Below are 18,392 nucleotides of genomic sequence, written 5' to 3' on the forward strand. Positions count from 1 at the left end.
ACCTGCGGTCTCACATAGGAAGTGGCCGCCACCCACCGGATATCCTCCTAACTCCCACGGCTAAATAAAACCATAGCGCAGAGCAGCTGATAGCAAGCGAGATGTTCGCCCTCTGCTGCTTAATCATGTGTGATTTATGACACTGCTGCTTGATCTGAGTGCGCCACAAAGACTGAGTATCTTCCGCTCTCATTCATGCTTGCATTCAGCAGTGTAGTTGGAAATTTCCTGTCTTTTTACATGCAATGGTAAAGCCGAGTTCAGACTGCACGATTTTAGCGCAGAAATCGCAGACAAATGCCCGAAATCACAGTCAAATCTGTGCTCGTTCATGCGCGTGACAATCGCACAGTGTGAATGAGCAAAGACGCGATCCGAGAGAATCTCAGACGAGACGCCAATGCCCGTGAGATATTTGGCATGCTAAATATCTGGACCTGTCGGCGATTCAAAATCATGCTGTGTGAAAAGTGTTCTGACTGAAAACTACATCGGCGATGACCGACAGCCAATGAGAGAGCAAGATACAGAGCGGCGGGGAGTTCAGGGAGGAGTTATAGACCACAATATCAGCAAGCATGGCTTCATTTCAGAAAAAGGCTTTCTTCTCTGCCTATTTGGACCCATGAAATGGAAGATAAATTAGTATAAATTTAGCAGGAGCACCCGTGTCTGTCTGACGTTTCATCTATCGCGGTCTCACAAGAAAACTCCAGTCTTGCACGTGTGATATCGTGTTGTTTTCTTGTCCCATCTCGTGGGTATTTGGTTGTGAAATGTAGTTTGTGTGCCAGACAGAGTTGTTGGCGATTCTTCCTATTGTAAAGTCATCGCCGATCCATAGTGCAGTGTAAACACAGCATTGACTGAATACTGGTGTGAAAAGAACAGTGACCCAACTATTTTGAAAATCGTGCAGTCTGAACTCTGCTTAAGAGTCTATGCCATCTGTAGAGTCAGTACTGGTTTAATGATAAACAAAAAGAAAGGCAGCTATGAGACCAAGAGTTTCCTTCCTAATGCTTATGAAAATTTAGACATTTCATTCTTAAAAGGACAAGAATGAGGTCTATATCGACTTACCCAGAATGGTTTTCCTAAATTCCACTAGGTTTTAAAACAGAATTATTTATGATATAAGGATGAGAAACATAATATAGCCCAACTGAAACATAGATATATAACAAATAATAAAATGTTTTCATTTGCCTGTGAAACAGCTCACAGTGCCTTTCATACCCACTATAGCTGCTTTTAACACCTTCAGGAAGTTGCAGTAAATCATGACAAAACAAGGAAGCATGTAAGAAAGCAGAAATCATGAGTCCGCATTAGTCCTTAGACTGCTGTATCCCATCGGCTCTTTTCCAGAGGATGTACTCATCATTACACGGAGCTTTCGGTTTCTCATTCACATTGGGCAAGTGCCGGTTTTTATTATCTTTTTTTTGTTGTTGTTGTTGATCTACTCACTGGACAATGGGCTAAGAGCTACCTAAAATCAATATAGAGCAGGAGGTATCCCAGACATATAAGGATGACAACCTTCTAACATGAAACTTTAGTTGTTTACTGTTCCTGAGTAACTTGTTGCTTTAATATAGAATTTAATTGATATGTGGTCATGTTTTGACTTGTTTTTATTTTATTTTATTCTTTTATAAAGAAGTCTCTTTTTCACACCAAGGCTGAATTTATTTGATAAAAAATGGCTTTATATTTTAATGTCTATGCAAAAAGATTTCAGTTGTTCATTCTGCAGCTCTTCATCCGCTCTGAGAATTAGCTGTAATGGTGTAGCTTCTCTGGGGACAATCAATTTACTATGCTTCGCATGTGCTGTCTCTCGGCTTTACAGTGAGGTCACCTGTGGCTTTTACTAATGACGAATTCCCTTAACATCATTTCCCCTGCTGTTTTCTATGCGATTGAGTTTATTAAGGGTAATCCTTAAGGGTATTGCTTGAATTAAATGCTTAGAATTCTAAATAAATAAACTGCATTAAAGTAAATGGACAGAATTTCCTTTTTAGCACAAGGCGGACATCAGCAGAAATGCTTGGGCAGGCGGATAAGTGGGTGTGTTGTTGGCAAAGGGTGGGTGTAATGATATTAGTAGTGATTGGCTAATTTATGAGGCTGTTTAGTTATTCATGTTGAGTGTTGGCCATCCATCATGGCAGTGCCGAAGGAAGTCAACCTGCACCGTTTAACTGCCAGACCAAAGGAGCACAGAGAAGCATATCATGATGTGGAAACTACCGCTGTTTGTGACATAGTTTCTTAGTTGCAGTTATATGAGGGGGTTTGCCCAGGAACTGTAGGTGGACAAACAAACACATTCATACCGAAAAACCCCCAGCATCATGATGATCTTGAGCTCCATCAACAGGAACTCCAGCAGAGTTTTACAGCACACAAAACACAGCAGCACTTTTTTTTCTCTCCTCTCGCTCATGCTTTTCACACAATCTCACTCAATTGTTCTCATCCTTCAGTTGCAAGCATTTTTGCAAACATTTTATATTCTTAGCAGGAGATTATCTTATGCCTATAACCGCAGTCTGGCCATTTGAATGTTCTTGAAACATCGGACAAAACAGTTCACTGATTGTGTGATGCATGTTTCACACAAAATAGTGAAATCTGGCTGAAATCTCCAGGTCCAGTCTATTTGGCTGACTTCGACAATTTACTGGAGCCTCATTTGGAAACAAAAACGTGTCAACATGTTCCCATGCTTCTGCATTGAGAACTTCTGGGGAACAACTAACCTAGTTTTTTTTTTTTTCTTCCGTATTCAGATATATCTGGAACATCAAAAGTCTCCTAAAAGAATTGGATTGAGAAGATTATGAGAGTTACCTCTGTGTGGTCTTTATACATGTTGTATGACACAGTCGCTCTAGAAATGTAATACTCTGCTCTATATTTTTATGGCAGTGGGTTTTGGTTCACCTATGCATGGCACTTATGCTAATCAGATGTTTTTGGAGACATTTTTAAATATACATTTTCTGGACTTTGCAGAGGAGTTTCTGCCTGACACTTTAAGCCATTATATTGTCCTGAAAATTGTTCAAAGGGTTGGATTATTTTCAACATTGATGAAGTTGTAACCTAGTTTCTATCACTGGGATGGTGTTCCATCAGCGCTGGGGTTTTCTGTGTGAGCCAGAGGACATATTATCTCTCGTTCACATCCCCCCACTTTTCTGTCTCTCTCTTACCTCACATCCCGTGACTTGTTGGAGAGCTCAATCCAGGTTCTTAAATGAAACCTTGAGGGTCTCTATGGGATCAATTTGAAGCGATTTCTCCTCCCCGTTCTCTTCTGTTGTTCCATCGTTCCCTTTCTTCCTTAATTTCTCCTGTTCTAGCTACATTTTCTCTGTTGGCAGAATGCGGCGTGTTTAGAGCCAGGTGTATTCGGGTGTCAGTTTGATCTGTTGGGGAAATGCTCTCCTGTGGTTGGCTGATCTTTCTCGGCTTAAATCGGCCGGTCAGTTGGGGGTCTCTGTTCACAGGTCCAGTCTGCCAATTCCTGGCACCAGTTAAAGAGTAAATGTCTCTGTAGGTGAAAAAATACGATCAAGATAGCTTTAAAAACTGGATTTGACTAATGCGTTGAAGGTTTTCATATCCGCTCCCCTGAGGGATGTGATGTTCGATTCTGTACTCCGTTAGACCTTGTCTTGCACTAAAAAGGAAATAATTGTTTTGTCTCTTAATGTGGTGCTTGAGAACAAGTGGGAAGGAGAGACAGACAGGAGAGTAATAGATGTCTCCGTAGGCTACTCTCACTTAAACAGGCGGAGGTTGCTGAAGGGAACCCGCGGGCTTGAATCTATTATTCACATACAGCGCTGCAGATCCTCTCTTTCAAACACAGTCGCACAAAAGCAAGGAAATGAAAGCTGTCGGCTATTAGCGCTCGCGGAGCAAATGGACAGAGTTGAAGACTTTTTGTAAAGACATGAATCTCCAGTGACTCTACAAAGACCAGGACAGATACAGGATCTGTACTGAGGTGAAAGAGCTCTTTGGGTAGTGTTGACTCTTGAACCGATAATGTTCTTGCTGAGTCCTGGAACTCTGTTTTTCAGCTGAGATTATTTTTTAACTGCAGGATGTTGGCATCCAGAACCTGGACCTAAATAAGTATTCAGTGGGACGTTTTGTCTACTTTTTACGCTCTAGCCAGTTGCAGACATTTGAACTGCTTAAAAACTGCTATTTTTATTTATTTTAAGAACTAGGGGGTTGCTTGGCATTCAGAAAGTGTCGCACTATATAGTCAGTGTTAATATGATGGGGTGAAACGGATCCTGCTCCTCTGGCAAAGGAGCTTCAGATTCATTTTCAGAAGTGACTCACTATTGCTAAAAAACACAGGAGCACATTTAGCTCAACAAGTTCAGGCAGAGTTCCGATGGAAATGCTAAATATAAAATGGTTGGTTTGAAATAACATAAAAACTTGTTTCTATCCATAGGGCCAGTCCTTACTTTCTTTAATTACTTCAATCTTCAGTCCTGAGTTTGTCATTTGAACTTTATTTCTAAAGTCGATATGAAATTAAAACATCCTTAATGCATGATTCTGGTCTTATTGTGAAATATTTTGGACCCACTTTATATTAAGTGTCCTTCACTGCTACTTACTTGCATTTAAAGTAATGGTAACACTTTAGGTTAGGGTCCAATTCACACTAATAAGTAGTTGTTTATTAGCATGTCTATTATTAACATATTGGCTGTTTATTAGTGCTTCTAAAGTACATATAATGCATAACATCCATAATCCTACCCAATACCCTAAACTTAACAACTACCTTATAAACTATTAATAAGCAGCAAATAAGGAGTTAATTGAGGCAAAAGTCATAGTTAATGGTTAGTTAATAGTGAGAATTGGACCCTAAAATAAAGTGACCAAAGTAATCATTTCAGACAATGCACTTATTATGTACGTTTTACATTGTACTTATATTTGAAAATACAATCCTGAAAATACATCTGTAATCAATTTCTGTAGTTACATTTAGAATTATACTATTGACACTACTTTTACTTCTTAAACCTAACCATACCTCCTAACCTTACCCATATACCACTTTAATTTCAGCAAAAGTGTTTTGCAAATCATCATGAATACAGTAGGTACATAGCGCTTAACAATTCATTATTTTTTAAGTATTTAAAGACACCTTATATAAAGTGGGACTGTCATTTTATTAAAATCATTTGTCTTTATTAAGAAATAGTATAAAATGTTTTTTTTTTTGTTTTTTTTTTATCACTCGGAAATAAGTCACATTATGGAAGTACAGTAAAATTCACATAGACTTCAAAGGTAATTTTTATGCCACTGAGCCAAATCAGAATTGTTTCAAACCAAGTTTCCTCAAACACTCTTGCTGCTCTTTTTTTACTGTTGTTTCACAAACCGTATACACTCTTTGGGAAGTCAACCTATGACTGGCTTACATATTTAAAAAAAATCAAAGCATTTTAAAATATTTTACAATTTTAGGTAAGTATTAGAAGCATAAAAAATTCACAGTTCACCTTTGAAATTGGCCCCATCTGTAGAAGACTGGGGCCACATAAGATGATTTGACCCTAAAAACTATTTATTATTTTGTATTTGGTGCCATGTTTTTTTATTTTATTTTTTTAAAGGCTTTTTATTAGACATCACTGGCACAGGGCCTCTTCCTTTGGTCACATGGCTGGTAATAATGACATCACTGAAGCTCACCAACTGAAGTTTAATACCAGAGTCCAGGGCTGAAAGCTATAATTTTGCTTCTCGTCTTTTTGACGTGCAGTAAATCCGGTGTAATTTAGGGCTGGGTACAGCTGTGCAAATCTAACCACCCTGTTAAATCTGTTTGTGTCTGTTGCTAAACTAGTATTTTTAAACGACAACAAAAACACCTGCTGCTGTTTTATTCAGTGATGTGCTGACAGCCTTGAGTGGCTCTATTACAGTTAGAGACTAGGAAAAGGCTGCAATATTTTACTGTGGTTATCTGTTAAATTGTTTTTTAGTTTTTTTTTGTCATGTAAAATTTATAGTATTTAACCATATATGTCATCATTTTTATTTCATGTTTTCAGTATAAAAAATGCTAAACTTTGTATATATAGACATTTTACTTAAGTCAAGCCGAGTGTTGACATCATCAGAATTGGACAAGAGAGAGCTGTAAGTCACATCTAAGGGGTTGGACAAAAAAGCCTCTGTCTCTATCATGGATGCTGGAGGCACATTAGGCAGTGATGCAGTATTGGGTCGCACACAGCACGCTGTTCAAACTCCAGGTCACAGCACAGGACTGCTTATGAAGTGTGTGTGTATGAGATAATTTATGTGTTCACTGAAAACCATTTCGGTGGCCAAATACGAATACATGTGCACACACTTGGCTGTCTGCTGGAATTTTATCGCAGGCTCTATCAGGGTAAACACTGTGCAATGTTTGGAGTGGAAAGCTTTAATCATAGAGCAATTTTAACATTTGGCGGTGGCTTGGCCTTTTGCTGTTGGGCATTTATGTATGAGGGGATGTAATTGAAATACTAGGCCAAAAAGTACAATTCTGTCATTATTTACTAGTGGTTGACCAATATTGGCTGATAACCATTTTATATATATATATATATATATATATATATATATATATATATATATATATATATATATATATATATATATATATATATATATATATATATATATATATAAATAAATAAATAAATGCATTAGTGTGTATATATATATATATATATATATATATATATATATATATATATATATATATATATATATATATATATATATATATTTATTATATATATATATATATATTATATATTATATATATATATATATTATATATTATATAGATAGTTAGATGGATGGAGACAGACTAATATTTCAGAAGCAGTGTGTAAATGTGATTGACATAACATGAGATCGTATTTATATTTTAACATGCAAAAAAAATATTGGAGGAAATTTTCGGACTTTATTTTTTGACCTTACCTCTCCAAGGTTTTGAAATTATTTATTAAGCATTCAGAGATTTGTAAATGTGTATTTGCTGAATGCTGATGGTAAGCGAGAAAGTATTATAATGTTTACCAAATATGTTAAGACAGAAATGTGTGTTGGAATGTGTTTAGTACACAGGCATCTCAGAATAATAAAAATGCTTTCAGTCTTTTTTTTTAATCTTCATTAAACCAAACCAGGTTAAAAAAAAAATGAATTGGATTATGTCCGCAATATGATGTCATGGCCCCGCCCACCATTATTGACTGATAGGCGCATATTACCATATCCTCAGCTCTCAGTGTGTTGTGACATGTCTGTGATTTATTTTTTTTATTTTATTTTTTTTCGTGCGTTCGGCTGTTCCGCATCCATCATTACAATGCAGGTGTGAAAAACTATACAATTACATAAATGATTCAAAATACCATTCCAAGACATTCTGATTCATTCACATTATTGTTTCTTCTGCTGTATTTATTATTATTATCTGCTGTATGTTTCTTCTCCATAGACTTGTATTACACTACTATACATAAGCATAGGTGACATTTTCTTATGTTTTCACCACAAATGTTTTATATAAGTACAGTATTTGAAATCCTTTGCAGAGTTTAGTTTTTTGTTATTTATGGCAGCTGCCAACACCACACCATATTTGGCCTCATCTCATTTGGCTCACAAAGTTCAGGTTATGCTCTTTTTAAACGCTCTTATTATCACTTAGATGAACAATCAATGCAAGCCAAATTTAACATGATTAATGAATTTGCACTGTCATACCAACATCATACTCTCATTATACCCATTATACTAATCATTACAAAAACACCGGATGTCCCACTTTCCAAAACGTCCCAAATTAAAGCCCTAAAGTTGACTCATTTTATTTTTAATACCATGTATTTGAGTCTCTTATACATTATTCAGAGACATAGAGAGCCACTTTGTGAAGCATTATGAATAATCAATAAGCAAACCTCAGTAATACATCTTATAAAGAGATCATTTCTCCCTTGACTGTAGAGCAGGTTATAGTCATATAGACGGTAAAGTGCGATTTCATACGGACCTTCTGGTGAGGTCAACAGTGTCTGGGTCTAAACGTTATTGACTGAGTGCTTCAGCATCTGCTTTTGTCCTTGTGTGGTGCTGACTCCATTTGACCTCTGCACACACACACATCCAAGGTAAGAGTTGTAAGTTTTGCGTTTTACACTGATGGGACTCCAGGGCCCTGGACTATCAAACTGTTACACCCTGAACATCCATAATTTACAGCTGAAGATTCAAAGACGAAGCGTGTTTACAGTGTAGGCTTGTTTCATACATGTTGCTGGAGTTTTTAGCATCTGCATTAGTGTGTGAGAGCATGCTCGTGCACTTCAGTGCATTAGCAAGCCCTGTTTGGAAGTGCTGAACCTGATTATCTCTGCTGTTCACAAAGGCTGAAGACGTAGTTTTTACTGAGGTAGTGTACAGGTGAATGGACTTCTCTCTCTTAGTTTCCACATCTTATTCTTCCATTTTCACACGGGAGTGTCTAACAAGAGTAGTCCGTGAGGATCAAGAATGTATAGTGAATAATTTACTTGGACATTCTTATTATTTATTTAGTCTTTTCCATGTGCTGAACAGATTATGTGGTTTAAGGTTCTTTTAGAGGGGGTGTTTACACTTGGTCATTTTTCATAGTTACAGGCTCATGAAAAGACCAAATATAAATGCATCTGGTTGTTCAGGCCTTACATATAAAGTATACTCTTCCTAAGAAAAACTGCGACGGCATAAGGTAGTGCAGGAGCCGCGCAATCATCAATATGAAACCTAGAAACAGTGGTCACAAATCTCAAACATTTCACTGGCTGGCATTAGCATCATCACAGAAGTGAACTTTGTTTGCATATAGCATGGGTGTATTTCAGATTTATATCTGAAGTGGAGATGCTTTTATGTTGCCAAGTATATATGGATTATGCGTACCCAATCTTGACAGCAGTACGATCAATTCAGATGCATGTAAATGGGTTAGTAAATGTATATTAACGTTTGTTCTGTGGTTGTTTCAGGTGAGCGGAGGGCTGTGGAAGGAGAAGAGGAGGAAGAAGAGGATTGTGGGCCATCTTGGGGCAGAGACACTGAAGATTCTTTGGGTATTTACTGCAAGACTTTCAGAAAATAATTGTGCTTATACCACATTCGTAACAATGTAATCAAAATGGACAGTTCTTAATTTTTATGGAAAAAGTTGCGTCTTTTCCTCCACTTCTTTTCGTACAGATTACTTGTCAGATTTGACCGAAATTTCACAAAGGTGACTGCTGCTTAGGTGAGCTTCATCGTCCATATCACTGGACAATGAAGCTATTGCGGTGGCTGCCAACTTGGTTTTATATCCTACTGTATAAGACAACCATTTGACCTTGAAAAATGCCTAGAGCATTCTTATTCCCTCGTGGTACAGTGATACACTTGATCTTTATTTAAACTCATATGGTTGAGGTCAGATTTGCGAGCACTGCTGTTACCGCAGTCATGCACTGCAGCCCATTGCAATAATGCTAAGCTATTATTGATAAGTCATGGTTCTTTATTACCAGTCCTTATAAAGTCCCAATGGGGAGCTGTTCTAGTCATTAATTAGCATACAGTCTCATTTTTTGTGCTTCATTGATGCTTGTCAATCACTTTAGGGGCAACATAGTGAAATGATTTGCATTTAGGTGTAGTCGTGTATTTGGAGTGATAAACACTGTACAGTACATAGTCAACAGTATTAAGAGCTGGATCCAGCTGTACATTTCCAGTGTTTGTTTACAGCCAACAAGAGACCAAGGCCTTGACAAAATCCCCTTTAGGAGCGTCTCATGAGATCCGAGAACTCCCTTTGCTACGATGTTATAAAATAGACCGCTGCTTCAGCCACGTTTTCAAAACAAAAAATGGAAAAGTCCATCTTTTCAACGTATTTCTTTAAAATGCACATTTAATTAGAATTAGGAACTCATGCTCTCTTTCAAAGCTTTCCGTTTTTTGTAATTGTTGTAAAGCTGCACATCAGTAATTGTGGCAGCTGTCAAACAGACAGAGATACCACTTTCTCAGGCACATATTACCTCTGTTGGGATATGGGATTTTGAGCTTTCTTTCTTTTTGTTATGATTAATCGAATCTGGCTTTAGTGTGTTCTTGTATGTTGTGTTGTTCTGACCTGATTAGTTCTGCTGAAACTGCGTAACTCTTTATTGAGTGTTTAGGTATGATAAATGCCCTCAATCAATAAATAACTCTTCAGACCCCAGTGTGCGGTTTTGACTCGCCTCATAAATACCACCTCTAATGAGAGAAGGAGAGAAATTTCTCATTAACAGACTGAAGGTTGAGCCTGCTTAATTTAACAGCTTTACCATTGGTTACCGCGGTAATTACTGCCCTGCTTCCCTTTGATCTCGCCAGACAATGTTTCCCAGATTCTCCAACTCATCAGAGAAACAGCTGCTATATCAGAGAGACCCTCTCTATGGCAGGGGAATGAGAGACAGCTCCTCCATCCCATGACATGACACAGGCTCTGAAGTCTGGATTTACAACTCGTGCCTTTGTTGAACACAATGTGGGTGATTCCTGGGAGATTTCAGAGGGACCGGGGGGTAAAACAGCATGCTGAAGCTTAAAGGGATACTCCACCCAAATATGAAAATTCTGTCATCAGTTACTCGCCGGATTGTTCATGCTGCTTTTTTACAATGTAAGTGAATGTTGACAAAAGGCTGTCAAGCTCCAGAAATGACAAAGCCTCATAAAAGTAGCTCATATGGCTTGTGTAATATATTCCATTTCTAAATTTTAGTCTGTTTCTCACACAAAGCTATTGTTTGAGTCATAGGATACTTTTATAATGTTTATTGTTACTTTAGCAAACTTAATTAAAAAAAAAAGTAAAAAAGTATAAAAAGTAGTTCAAACATCCTGCCTAACATTTTCTTATGTGTTCCACAGTATTCATACGGGATTGGAACTACATAAGTAAATGGTGACTGAATTTTCATTTTTAGCTGAACCATTCTTCTAACCCAGAGAGCAGAGAGTCAGAATAAACTTGTGTCTGTGGATTTAAAAGCAGTGTTGGTCACTGATCACACAACAAACCATGTTCTTCTTGGTTCTAGACAACCGTTCCTCTTATTACTTCGTTAAAGATACAGGAGTTCACCCTTAAGTCTCTAGGGTCCCCAAACCCGAACAAGTACTGAGGCAGGAGTGTCTGCATAAGCTTTGATGCTCAGTTTCATGTTCTCTAACATTAATTATGTGCATATTATTACAGGCTCCTTTTCCAATGCATCTCTGTTCTGATATTATACACAGATGGCAATCTTAAACCACACCTTCCATCACTTTTGATGCAGGTCTTTGTCTTTCTGCCAATGTTCCTGTTAAGTTGGCCTTCCTTGCTTTGTTTTCCTCTCTTATTGCCTTTGTTAGTAGCTTTTTAGCTGTTGCGCTTAAGCCTCAGTAAGATCAGGTCCATTTACACCAAGCACGATGACTAAATGAAAATATAATAATCCAGAATCAAGTCGACTTTAAAGAGCTTGAGCATGTAAAAATCTATAATTACACATCACATCACAGAGATCTGAAATAATATGAAGGTGAGTAAATGACCATTTCAACGGAAACTATCCTTTGACATCATAAATTGATTTCTGAGGACAAAAAAAAAACGATTTGCATGTTTTAATTTGGTAGATTCTGTTAGTTCATTTAGTAAAGGATTTGTTGACCGATTCACCGAAGGAGTGCACATGACTGGGTCTGAAAGTGAACTTGTTAGTTTGAGACTTTTTGTGAAATTAATTAAGAGTACTGAGAGGCAAAAAGAAGGAAGTGGCGGGAATTTTGGAAATGAGGGCATAGTGATGAAATGAGGGAAGCGTGGTGTTATGGGAGTCGGTTGAAGGTGGAGTGTGAGGGTTTATGCAGTCTTCTCGACTGTGTGACCTACATAATGAATACAAATGTCACACCAAACAGCAAAAGGTCATTTAAAGGTTCTGTAAGGTGACTCACATAGACTTAGCCTCTGGCCACAGGTTCTCACACTTTCATTATAGAACCTTGGCTTTCCTCATATACTCCCTGATCACTTAATCTGGGTGAATGATATTATCAAAGACCAATCCTCCCTACTTCCTATACCTTGTTTTCTTCTTATTCTAGAAGGTCATTTTGAGATACAATTACCCATCTAAATTCATAATTGTTGCTCTTGCCCCGCTCCTACTGTGGATGTTCATGCAACATCAACCCATCAAAGTGCTGAGAGTCATCTTGACTGTCGCAGTCGCTTCCTCTCCAACACTTCAGAGGTGACACACACTGAGTTGCCCTTGATTTACAGCATCCTGTCTGGTCGGCTCTGTGGAAATGAGGCTCCTCATCACAGCATCTTCGAGAAAAAAAAAATTACTGCCAAGAGAAATTATGACACACCGTTCGTTATCTTTTTTGATTTGTGCAACATTTCAACCATCCTTTCCTGAAGCATTCACATTGATTTATTTATTTTTTTAAATAATAATTATTATAATGTAGTGTATCAGTTTACAAGCTCAAAAAAAAGAAAAAACACCACAAAAATGCCAAAGTATTATCATTTGCAGTTTGACTTCAGTTCAGTCAAACATGACTGGACCTCAAGTCTCAAGATCGTCATTGAATTCAAACCTGGTGTGACGCATTTTGACACAATATTTAGATGGAAAAAAACATTTGAAAGCTACTACATTTTTTAGAACCCAAATTTAATTCTCCTCCTTGCATAAACATATCATCATAGTTACAGAAAGTTTGGAACATACTTCATAAATCACTATGCGTGGTATTTTGTTGTTTTTGGTTTTGTCAGATTTGGAGCCTTTATTCCCATTCTTTAGTCTTCATTCCTATTCACTTTCATTGTTTAAAAAGAGCAGCCAGGATACTCTGCAAGATATCTTTCAACAGCATTAATGGAAGAGATGCATGCAGTGATTTACACTGAAATGGTTTAGTCAGTGAGAATGTTTTGGTTCTGTATTCTCTCATCTTTCTGATGTGGGATGCTTTTCTTATTGATTAGTCCACATCTGCGTGTACAGGCAAGCCTGTAGTTTTGAAATTGAAATTGATTTTTTCCTTTCCACATTGATTGTGTCAGGTGACAGCTAATTACTCAAGAGTGTGTTTGTACATGTGTTATGTAGAGTTGATATTATTTCATGTGGTTCTTTTTGTTACGGTGCTAGGGTTGACTGACGTGTTTTAACATATGTTGTATTGTTCCTGCAGAGCACAGGCTTTTTGCAGGCACATGTACGTAGCATGTTACGATGTACTGGCATGTTTGTGTTTTCATTTCCTCTGGTTAATATTTTGTTGCTTTGGCTGTTACAAGATAAGATACTGCAGGTGTGTGTGTGTGTGCCACGTTCCTGCAAAAACCGTGTGTCCGCAAGTCTGCTGTGGAGAGGCACAATCTCTTCTAAACAAGAAGAGAGATTGGTAGTGGTATGTTTAAATCATCACTTTAAATTTGTAAAATAACACACTTTATGTTGTCATATTAAACAGATCAGGTGACATTCTCTTTTGAGAATTAAAATTCTCATTGGAAATTGGCTAAGAATATGTAGCATGTGCAGTTTAAATGAACAGATTTCATTTAAACTCCAATACATATATCAAACCGATTGACATTTGCTATTTCCAGCTGGAATTAAGTTTTTATGACTTAAGTGTCCAATAGTTTTTGGAGCCACTGTACACTACCAGTCTAAAAAAAGAAAAAATGGACACAAAGTGGACAGTTTTGTAGAAAAATATAAATTGTGCATACATATAATTATTTTATCAAAAACTACGTAATTCTCATACTTCTGTTTCACAGTTTTAAAGACTTGACTGTTGTTCTAAAGCATGGATACATTTGTAGTAATAAAGAACAAGCAAGTGTGTTTAAAATTTTGACTGATAGCTTACTTCAGGATCAAAATTAAGTAGAAAAGCCTAAAACAAAACATGCTGCTTCCACTGGGTAAATTTGTGAAATAACACACTTCAAGTTGTCATATCAAACAGATCAGTGGACTTTCTCTTTTAGGGGAAAGACTTTTCGTTGACTTTTCTGAAGGAACTCTGCTGAGAATGTTTAGCATGTGCAGTTTATTGTCTCTTCATCTTTTCCCGATTTTGTTTATTTTCACACGTGTTAACGACTTCACAGCTTGCCCAGAACAACAGGGGAATTAGCCAACACATGCTTGATTAAACAAGGGAAAATATGGTACTTGTCCGGTGTTGCGTTCAGAGATCGGAAAGTTTGTAGAGGCATAGAGATATGACAGATGTGCTGTGTGTGTGTGTGTGTGTGTGTGTGTGTCTGTGGCAGTCGGAGCTCATGGCCGCTCGATATGGATGTTCTAGCCAGAACGACCGTGTGTGTCCACCACTCTTATCTCCTGCAGATCCCTTCCTTTCATCTCCTTTCAGACCTACAGGGTCCTGGACTAACCCCTCCCTAAAATATAGTCCCCCGCAACACACGCACACTCCAAGGCTGCTATCTCACTGCCACAGATGAGGACCTTCATGTACAGGCCAAATGACATCCCCTTGTCCTCATCCCACTACCACACACACACACACACACACATTAGGGTTGGTTCCCATCTCACCTGGCTCATTCAGTCTCCCCTCCTCCTCGGTTAACCGTCTTTTCACTCCCTTTCTATCCTTCCCCTCCTGTTGTTTTTCTGCCTTTGCCTTGACTCTAATCTGAGCCTGTGTGACATCTGGAATGTCCTCTGGTTTTGATCGAGATAGTGAGAGAGAGAGAGAGAGAGAAAGAGGGGGGAGAAGACATCGTTTGAACGCAGGCAGACACCTCTAAACACTGTAATTTAAAGCATCTATTGTGGTAATTACACAGCAGAGGTTCAGTTTGTTTTTTGTTTTGTTCAGGATCTTCAGTGACAGTGTGGCAGACATGAAAACCCAAGAGCATCGTTCCAGCCCTCTGAAATCACACACACAGAGTGAGTATAGAGATCGTAATATGCAGTCATATGAAGCTCATCTTTTAAGGTCAAATAATAATAATCGCTTTTGTAGTCACCAAGATTTTCTCTGCTTTATTAGTATTCTATTATATCAATGAATGGAGTACTTTTTTGTATGCGTCATACAGATATTTTTAATGCGTAATAAGATTTAAAAACATTCTGTTCCATTTATCTCATTATATCCATTAAAGATGAAGAATGCATTCTACTGTATGTGAACATTCAGTAAACTTGACACTTAATTACCACTAATTGTTGTCTGATGAATCAAACTACAAGAAACTACCAACAATGTAACCAGTCAAAAAAATGTAAAAATGAGCCCCATTTTTTTTTATATGTTTGTGTGTAACCGTTACTGAATTTAGATCACAGTGAAATTTTCCCATTACTTAGATACTTGTCCATCACTATAATCACTTAGAATAAACCTAATTACATGATTTTGTTAGGCTATCAGGTAAGTCCCCATGACCTGTTGACCAACATCTGGCCTGCATTCCTTTACGCATGAGTGAGGTGTAAAAAAACACAAATTTGCACACTAAATTCATTCTCACAAACTCATTCTGGTATTCACAACAAAAAACAGACCTACGCATAGATAAACGTGGTGACCGGAGCGTAACTCTTCTTCTAACATAAACACCAGATCTCACCTTTGAACTCCTCACCTTTCATGCTGCTAATTGGTCCGTGATGCTCTTGTTTTTTTCATGACACAGTGGCTAAAAATAAGTCCACATTTCTTGCACCTAAAATAGAGTACTCTCCTCCTGTTCAACTCTTCTCATCTTCCCCTTTTAGGCTTGGTAAAAGCCCAGCTCTTTATGATGTTTCTGTTTTTAACCTAATTAATTCTATAGTAGACTAAATGGGATTAGAAATTACCCTGCTTTGTGCTTACAGACTGAAAACTGGGTGATGAAACATCATAAATGTTTTTTTCCCATCTTATTCAGCAATCTTTATAGCTACACTTCACATTTTTTCCCCATTTTTGTCAAAAAGTTATTCAGAACTATGTAGTATGTCTTTTGTTTCTGTTGCCTGACTGATAGAACATGGCACTAGCAGTGACAAGGTCATTGGTTTGATTCTAAAAGAAAACATAAACTGATAAATGCATATCTTGTATGCACTGTAAACAACTATGGATGAGTGAGTCCGCCAAATAAATAAATTTAAGTGTATTTTTTTCACTGCTGAGCAAGGTTGTGTGGACAGTCATGAAGGTTTTGTGAATGGTTTTTTAACTTTTATTCTTGTTCATGTAATAACGATTCTACTGCTGGGCAGCTGTTATGCTTTAAAGGCAGTTTATTCCTTCTGCAAGTGTGTGTGTCTGTCTGTGTTTGTCAGTGTGCATTAGGAAGCATGAGGAGGTATAAGACTTAGTGAGCTGCAACATGAACAAGAGCAGTACACCGAGCTCGAATCAAAGAGGGCTCAAACCCTTTGCCCAAGGGTGAATTGGTGTGTGAGTGCGTAAAAAAAAAGAATGAAAAAATAGTTGTACCCTTTTTTTTTTATCAGTTCCCTTTTGTTACATCTTAGGAGTTATCTTGTTTTGACAGGCGATGCACGTCCCCACTCCCAAATGAAGGGTCTCCAGTTTCGCAGCATTGCTCCCAAAGCCCCTGTAGTGGTTCCATCATCAGCAGTTCTATCCTGCCAGCCTCCCTCAGCCCTTCCAGAAGCACCCACAGCTGTCAGCCCCAAATCCATCCTTGTCCCTGCCCAGAACTATGCACTCATGCAGGTGGCTGGACAAGAGGGGACCTTCTCATTGGTGGCCTTACCTCAGGCACAACAGCAACAGCCAATCCAGAAGAACCTTAAGCTGCCTATTCCTAGATACCAACCAATGAGAAGCAAGAGCGCTCCAGAAAAAGGCAGTAGCAAGAGGCTGAGTCCAGCCAAGGTTTCTGCAACCATACAAGCTCAAACATCTGCTATGAAATCAGACCAGAGTTCAGACCCAGTACCTGAGCAGCTTGTTGTGATTGATGTTCCTACTTCGACTGAAATCAATGTTGCACCCTTGCTCCCAGGTTCACAGACAGATCGAAAAGTGGAACAAAAATGCGATGCCAGTCCACTCAAAAGCCAGCACTATCCTTCTGGAACCTCCCTTGTTGCCCCTGTCAAGAAAATCTCACCAGTTAAACCCCAAGTAGAGGGTCAAGCCTCGGCTGGCAGTGCCATCACAGTCCTCTCACCCACTATCTTTAGCAAAGCTGTTCAGATCATTCCATCTCCACCCAAGGGCAAGCTGCCCATCTTGCCCTATGCCAAGGTGAAGAACTCCCTCCTGGCACCAACCAGCCTTGCCAGCACCCCATTCTCAGACAAGCAGACTGTAAGTGGAGCCAAAAGCAGCCTGAAAATCCCTCCAGACACCAACATCAAGTCCACAGACAGCAAAGTTGAATGTGAAAGCCTAAGCCAAGACCACAGCAACACCCAAATCAAGAAACCTCCAGGCAAGAAACGGGGGAGGAAGAGGAAAACCACAGAGGATATTCTAGCTTTCGAGGCTCGAAAGAAGAGATCCTTGTCATTTTTCAGAAGGAGGGTGCCTGATAAACCTCCAGTTGGTGTGTGGAATTCTGCCTCTCAAGAGAAGTTGTTGGACATATCCAAAAAGTATCGGAGTATTCGTCCCAAGCCGGTACAGGTAATAGAAACCGCTATTCCGCAACTTGTTCCACTTCCTTCCTTGTCAACATCAGAAAACCTTGATCAGGAGCAGCTCTTATTAGGACAGCAGATATCAGGAAAACAGTCTTCGCAAGCTACTGCAGTAGATTGTAAAGGCGGTGGGGTAGTGATTTACTCAGGAAGTCGTCCTTTGCACCGGTGTCCTACCTGCAACAGGTGTTTCCAGTTCAAGCATCACTTGCAGAGCCACATGAACAGCCACAGTAACCTGCGGCCTTATGTCTGCCCGGTATGCAGGAAGGCTTATGCTCACTCGGGCAGTCTTAGTACACACATGAAACTGCACCATGCGGAAAGCAGGCCCCGGAAGAGCCTTTGCTGTGAATTCTGTGAGAAGTCATTTGGCTATGTGGGTGTCTACTTTAGCCACTTGAGAGAAGTGCACCGGGTGATACTCACCGTTGAACCGTCCATCAGTCAACACGAAGAAAACATGTCTGTAGAAGAGTAAGTAACAAACATTGAGTGATGACTCGGTCTTAAGCTGCCTTGTTCTTGACA

At 38.6% G+C, this 18,392-nt stretch overlaps 1 protein-coding gene across 2 annotated transcripts in view; it reads left to right on the forward strand.

Annotated features, from left to right (window-relative positions):
- LOC128025310 (zinc finger protein 438-like) overlaps nucleotides 1-18,392 on the forward strand; it is a 38,007-nt gene that overhangs the window by 16,697 nt on the left and 2,918 nt on the right. The window contains exons 2-5 of one of the 2 annotated variants that reach the window (XM_052611545.1): nucleotides 9,132-9,215; nucleotides 15,067-15,140; nucleotides 16,530-16,643; nucleotides 16,745-18,338. In XM_052611545.1, the coding sequence (XP_052467505.1) occupies nucleotides 16,768-18,338 (1,571 nt within the window). In that variant the 5' untranslated portion in view covers nucleotides 9,132-9,215; nucleotides 15,067-15,140; nucleotides 16,530-16,643; nucleotides 16,745-16,767. The remainder of the gene's footprint in view (nucleotides 1-9,131; nucleotides 9,216-15,066; nucleotides 15,141-16,529; nucleotides 16,644-16,744; nucleotides 18,339-18,392) is intronic. The other variant, XM_052611544.1, reaches the window with a different exon arrangement.

The sequence above is a fragment of the Carassius gibelio genome, chromosome A12 (assembly GCF_023724105.1).
Source record: "Carassius gibelio isolate Cgi1373 ecotype wild population from Czech Republic chromosome A12, carGib1.2-hapl.c, whole genome shotgun sequence".
NCBI classification, from domain to species: Eukaryota; Metazoa; Chordata; class Actinopteri; order Cypriniformes; family Cyprinidae; genus Carassius; species Carassius gibelio.